This window comes from Mus caroli, chromosome 13 (assembly GCF_900094665.2).
Source record: "Mus caroli chromosome 13, CAROLI_EIJ_v1.1, whole genome shotgun sequence".
Classification (NCBI taxonomy): Eukaryota; Metazoa; Chordata; class Mammalia; order Rodentia; family Muridae; genus Mus; species Mus caroli.
Genome location: NC_034582.1, coordinates 1,088,556 through 1,095,833, shown reverse-complemented (window position 1 = coordinate 1,095,833; position 7,278 = coordinate 1,088,556). Strand labels below are relative to the sequence as shown.

At 36.5% G+C, this 7,278-nt stretch overlaps 1 protein-coding gene across 3 annotated transcripts in view; it reads right to left on the bottom strand.

The window, feature by feature from the left end:
• Positions 1-214: 214 nt before the first annotated feature.
• The window catches only part of LOC110308710 (estradiol 17 beta-dehydrogenase 5), an 18,187-nt gene continuing 11,123 nt past the window's right edge, over positions 215-7,278 (bottom strand). For all 3 annotated transcript variants that reach the window (XM_021181118.2, XM_021181117.2, XM_029468361.1), the window contains 2 exons: positions 3,209-3,291; positions 215-592 (listed from right to left, as the gene is read on the bottom strand). In XM_021181118.2, coding sequence (XP_021036777.1) covers positions 550-592; positions 3,209-3,291 — 126 coding nt within the window. In that variant the 3' untranslated portion in view covers positions 215-549. The remainder of the gene's footprint in view (positions 593-3,208; positions 3,292-7,278) is intronic.

The window sequence follows — 7,278 nt, the reverse complement described above, 5'->3', positions numbered from 1 at the left end:
TCTCACCTCCTGTCAACCCTCCCACAAGGATACTTCAGTCTGAGCTCCTGGAGAAACAATGGGAACCAGGGTTGCCTTTGGTATGTATGGCTCATTTTCTAGACTATACATGATATAATTCCTTATTCTTGAAATACTAAAGAAAAAACTATTAATAAATACTTACTAAAGCTACTTCCAAGAAGATGATAATTCTGTTCACCTTTGTAGCAGATAGGTTAGTAAAATGTCTTTTATTAGTTCAATCCCTACACACACATTTCTAAGTAAATCCTCCCAAGATACACATGGCTCAGGATAAGTTAAAATATGTGAATTATATAAACTGGCAAAAGGTAAATGCTAAAGAATAATGATTCTTTTATTTCTTAGAAAGGAGAAATATACATAGTTTTGGCTTTCTTGGTTAAGATTGTAGATTCAGCAGAGCCAGAATTGCTCAGAAGCTTGGATTAGGGTGATATGCAATCATCACATTTTGAGAATACCCTTCCTATACACTCTTCCAATGCAGTGACATCTGGCACAAGGCACAAAATGGACCTCCAGTTAGTATTCGTCCCCAAATGGAAAATCAGGATGGTCCTTAAAGCTAGAAAGACAAGTAAATCATATTATTTTTTAGTGACTACTTGCAATTGTTATTAGTGTGAAAATAAACAAAATTATTTTCTAGAAATGCAGACCATCTACCTTAAGCATTAGTGTATAAAGAGTTGAACAAAAACTAAATTCATATCATGCTGCCTTTCCTGGGACTTATGTAGAAAATAGACACTCAAATACATATCTATCCAAATAAAGGTACTCAGTTCTCTTAATTACAATTTCTTAATAAAAATAGAAACTGATTACCTTGGCTTGAAAAAAAGAAGCCAAGTAGCACATTCATTACTAAGAAACACTTCAGACAGATATAGATGAATGGTATCATTTCCATTTCATTTTACTAATTTATCAATTATTTGCTAGCTGTCTACTATATCCATTATACTAGATGTAATTCAAAAGTAGAAAAATGGACTGGAGATATGGTTGAGTGGAAAAACATTCTTTTGTTATAAATATGTGATATGAGATTGGATCCTCAGAACCCACATGAACCTGGGTATGGTAACATGCATGCCTCTGTAATAGTTTTCCATGGTGGAATGGAAAGTGGAGTCAGGCATTTTCCTGAAAACTCACAGGCAGCCTGGAATACACAATGGAAACAAAATGTTCTGCCCTAAACAAGATGGAAGATGAAGAAGACACCCAATTTTGACATCTGACCACAGGATGCATACAATGTTAGACTCATGTGCTCTCATTCACTCACACACAAACATACATGCAATATTATACAAGGTAACATGTGAAAGATAACTAGAAGATAAGTGTATAAGATGAAATGCTGTTCATTAAGCTTCTTAAATTTCAGAAATTCTCATACTTATGTACTTTTACAAATAATTCTCCAAAAGTACAAGAAATATAAATTACATTCTTCATTAATTTTACATGTGTGTATAATATTAGATAGAAAGTATATATATATATATATGTATATATATATACATACATACATACATATTTAATACATATACCTTTTCTACCTCAAATATATAAAATACAAGAAGCATCAAGGAAGAGTAAAATTTCTTGTTGCTTACAAGTTCTTTATCAGGTGAGTCTGGCTTCCCCATATTATAGTGCTGGCTATAATCTTATTCTCTATAACTTCTTAATCTTCAACATTGAGATCCTGGTATTCTAGAAAACCACTATCAAATGAGCTACAGAATTCATTAAGCCAATTATTCTAATCACAAACAAAGTGGTTAAGCCTGGGCGATGCAATATAAACAAAGTAGAGCTTTCAGTCCATTGCAAACATGAAACTGCCTGAACTAAAGGTAAAATATCACCAGCAGGAAATATCACAGTCCACAGGATGCATATTCACACATTTACAATACTTAGGGATTAAGTAGGTGATAGGGCACATGACATGATTGTTGAATTGAAAATGTTTCAATAGACTTATTGAATTGCCTCAAGTGTAAATCCCAGGACATACCAATTCAGAGCCTTAATGAAGGATACAGATCCTTCACCACTGATGACCCAAAACTTTCCATAAAACAGGAGGAGAGCAGTAAGTTCAGGAGGTCAGCCTGAGCCAGGCTCCACCCCTCCTGCTCAGGCCACAGGACAGAATTCACAGGAGGCTGGAAATAGTTGCTAAGGCTTTTGTCTCTTTCCTGATTAATGTTGTCTCTGGACTTCTTTTTTGAATTAAGGAAACTACTAATATTTATGTTATACTCAGCTCAGGAAAAAAGTTGGAGTAGAATATGTTTACTAGGGGCTAAGAGAATGAATAGAAATATGTAGCAGCTGGAACTGGGGTTGGGGGGAACCTCAAGGAAATCCCAGAGCCCTGGCATGGGGAAACCTCCAAGGCTCAATGTGCATGACCTTAGCCTGAAATGTCCAACAGCAGGAACATGGAACCTGAAGTGACTACCTCCAGTAGTCAGACAGTACACCGGTGGAGAGATGGGGACACAAACCCACCTACAAAGCTTTTGACCCAAAATTGTTCCATGAAAATAAATGCAGGGACAATAGTGGCCAAAGAGTGAAGGAATAGGCTACCAGTAACCAACCCATCTTGGAAGCCATTCCATGGACAAGCACCAAACCCTAACACTATTACTGTTGTGTTATGCTTGCAGACAGGAGATTAGCATAGCAGTCCTTTGAGAGGATGTATCCAGCAGCTAGTAGTGACAGATGCAGATACTCACAGCAAAGTATTGGATGGAGGTTGGGATCACAGTGGGAAAGTTTGGGGAAGGATTGAAGGAACAGAAGGGGTTGGCAACCCCATAGGAAGACAAAGAGTGACAAATAACCTAGACCCCTTGGCCTTCCCAGGACTAAGTTACCAACCAAAGAACATACACTAGCTGATCCAAAGCACCCAGCACTATATAGCAGAGAACTGCATTGTCTGGCCTCAATGGGAGAGGATGTGGCTATTTCTGTAGAGACCTGATCGCCCAGGATGGGAGTATAAGGGACCACTTTCTCAGAGTATTAGAGAGGCAAGTAGGGAGAAAGAACTTGTCAAGCAGGGACCAGGAAGGGGGCAACATTTGGGATATGAATAAATAAAATTATTAATAAAAAATAATTTTTAAAAAAAGAAGTTACTTACCTAGAACCACATATGTATCGGATATTTTTATTCAGGTCATCGAGGACTTTCATGTCCTCTGACGTCAACTGAAATTCAAAAACCTATCATACAAAAAAATACCTTGATTATTATATTTATACTGCATATTTGCCAGTCTGTCTGTTACAAATGCATCATACTAAATGGTACAGATAAATTGTCTAATATTTTCAAGAAAGTAAACACATATTCATCAAAGCATTTAAGTGATGAATACCATATAAAGATGGAGTCTTCCTCTCTACAGAGGATAAACAGGCTGAGAAAGAAATTAGGAAAACATCACCCCTCACAATAGTCACAAATAATATAAAATACCATGATGTAGCTCTAACCACACAAGTGAACGATCTGTATGACAAGAACTTCAAGTTTCAGAAGAAAGAAATTGAAGAAGACTTCAGAAGATGGAAAGATCTTCTATGGTAATGGATCAGTAGAATTAACATAGTGAACAGTGACATCTTTCTAAAAGCCATTTATAGATTCAATGGAATTCCCATCAAAATTCCAACTATATTCTTCTCAGAGTTAGAAAGAGAAATTCTCAACTTCATCGGGAATGACAAAAACCCTGAGACAGTAAAAACAATCCTCAACATTAAAAGAACTTCTGGGAGAATCACAATCCCTGGCCTCAAGCTGTACTATACAGCAATAGTGTTAAAAATCACATTGTATTGGTACATAGACAAATAGGTTGATCAATTCAGTAGAACTGGAGATCCAGAAATAAACCCACACAACTATGGACAATTGAACTTTGACAAAGACAAAACCATACAATGAAGAAAAGAAAGCATCTTCAACAAATGGTGCTGGTCTACCTGTAGAAAAATCCAAATTGATCCATACTTAGCTCCTTGTACAAATTTCAAGTGCAAGTGAATCAAGGACCTCCACATAAAACCAGATACCCTGAATCTATCAGGAGAGAAAGTGGTAAATAATATTGAACACATTGGCACAGGGGAAATTTTCCTGAATAGAATACCAACAGCTCAGGCTCTAAGATAAACAATTGAAAAATGACCTCATGAAACTGAAGATTTGTAAGTCAAAGGAAACTGTCAATATGGCAAAATAACAACCTACCCTTTGGAAAAAATTCTTTACTAGCCCTACATGTGATAGGGGGCTAATAGCCAAAGTATACAAAAAGTAAAAACAGTTAGCCTTAAGTAGATAGACATGACCCCCATTAAAGGGGTCGGGCCAGGGGCCACCCACCAATCTAAAAAAAATTAACCCAGGATTGTTCCTGTCTAAGGGAAATGCAGAGACAAAAGGTGGAGCAGAGACTGTAGGAAAGGCCATCCAGAGACCACCCCACCTTGGGATCCATATCATCCATAGACACCAAACCCAGACACTATTACTGAAGCCAAGAAGAACTTGCTGACTGGAGCCTGATATGGCTGTCCTTTGAGAGGCTCTGTGAGCCCCTGATTGAGACAGATGCACATACTTACAGTCAGCTGTTGGACTGAGGTCACAGACCACAATGGAAGAGTAAAGGAAGCACTGAAGGAGCTGAAGTGGATTTCAACACCCTAAGATGAACAACAATATCAGCTAACCTGGACCCCTGAGAGCTCCAAGGGTCTAAGCCACCTACCAAAGAGGATACATGGGTAGGACTGTGGATCCTGAAACATGTGTAGCAGAGCACTGCTTTATCTCACATCAATTGGAGGGGGTGCACTTGGTTCTGTGGAGGCTTGATGCCCCAGATAAGGGGGATGCTAGAGAGGTGAGGTGGATTTGGTGGATGGGTAGGGAAGCACCTTCTTAGAGGTGAAGGGGCTGGGCAAGGGGGTGGGGAATCTCGTCAAGGTGGGGCTGGGAAGGGGGACAACATTTGAAATGTAAATAAATAAAATGAATAAAAATAAAAAAAAGAAAGGAGACAGAAAAAGAGGGAGAGACAGAGAGAGAGAGAGAGAGAATGAATTCTGGAAACTAATTCCTGAATTAAAATGAACAGTCTCATATACAAAGGTGTTAATAAGTACACTTATGAAGGAACAAACAAACACACTATAATTCTAAGCATGATCTCAACCATGTTCTTAATAGGTTTAAAACAACTAAGCATGTAGTTTAATTGTTTAACATAATTCAGTAGTTGCCACTGGATAATTTTTTTTCTTTATTTTAATTTAAAATTTCTTCATTTAATATTTTTATTATATTTCCCCTTTCCCGGTGTTTTTCAAATTCCTCTCACCTCCCTACATACCCAATTTCATCTCTTATAAAAATAGATGAATAAAAAATAAAAAGAACAAAATAAACTAAAATTTAATAAGAAAAAATCAAATTAAAATCTCAGGAAAAATATAGAGTTCATTTCGTGTTGGTCAATCATTCCTGGGCATGAAGCCTGCCCTGGTGTTCCCTGGTAGTTGCTATTCCTCGGAGAAAACTGATTGTCTCCATCCGGTGTCCGTGGCAAATAACTTCTGATTGTTTAAAGGAGGGACTTTGCATCTGCTTCCCCATTTTTCTTCTGATGTCTTTTCTTGTCTAAACCTGTGAAGATTGTTAGCACGCTTTGACAGTCTCCGTGAATTGATATGTAGTTCAGTCCTCTTGTGGCTTGAATATGGCAATAAAATGACTCCTAATGTTATATTGCTATACACATAGATCAAAACATTATTTATCTATTTTAAGAAAGGCTTAATGAAGTTGATGCAAATTAATGTGGTGACCCATAATTCTACAGTGTGAATACAATGAAATACTTGGGAACATTTAGACCTATTTGAGAGCCTATTCATTAAACCCCTCCCCTCGGGCCTCAGGAATCTATGTGGAAGGCAATCAGAAAGACTGTAAAAACAAGAAGTAGTGGCTGACTCCAAGTAAATAGTCTCATCGACACATTTCTATTCTATGCCTAAGACTTGAGCAATCAGAATATAGAAATGTCATCTTAATGCAATTCAAAGTAAGACTCCTGTAAATATTAATAACTAGGGGTTGGGGATTTAGCTTGGTGTTAGAGCACTTGCCTAGCAAGCACAAGGCCCTGGGTTCAGTCCTCTCTTAAGATGGATAAATAATGCATGGATCTATGTGTATATCTCTGAAAAAAATTAATAACTAATTTTCAAAGAACAAAGATGTGCCATGAAGAAAATTGTCCTTTATAAAGTGAGTCCAACTCAATCACCATGATGGTCTCCTATTGTTCAAAAATGGAAACAAATGGACTCATGAAACCAAAGGTTCTCTGAGTCTTAACACTGAGAAAAAGATCGTTAAACTACCTTAACATTAATCATATTAAGTAAGAGACCCTTCTTTCAAAATTTCTTTATCATTTTTGAACATTTGGCAGCTAATTAAATAAGAGAAAACTATCAATAAAAATATGTTTTCTCTGACTCAATAGGACAGAACAGAAAAGTACAAATTCTTTTGTTTGAAACTTATAGAAGTTAGCAATTCATACAGAAAAACACTTAAAGAATAGGAAAATTTGATGATGATGATGATTGATTGATTGATTAAATCTCTCAATACTATCAGACAGTCACAGTCTGTACAATAATTACCAAGTTCAATGCAATATCAATCTTGTCAAACAAATACTTAAATCCTTTGAGGAGAAATTAGCAAATTGATTGAAAATTCCTATAACAGATTAATCCATAGAGAATGAACAAGACCTATACAGGTTTGTATAAAAGTGAGAGTTAAGACATCTCAAAGGTGGACTCATCCCTAAAAGTAAATACATTAATCAATGTTAAAAATGAGTTTAGAAATAAGCTCATTGATAACAAGATTTTCATCTATTTTAAAATTATAAAAGTGTGTTTTAGTCAATATAAGAAATGATGAACAGTATTTCTGGTCAAACTTAAGAATGTGGCAAAAACAGAGAGTGATGAGAGTGATTTTTTTTAAGGTATTGGAGAAGAATGTGGATGTGTTTCATGCAGGAGAGTCAACCACAAAAAGAAAGAAAGAAGAGAGAGAGAGAGAGAGAGAGAGAGAGAGAGAGAGAGAGAGAGAGAGAGAGAGAGAGAGAGAGA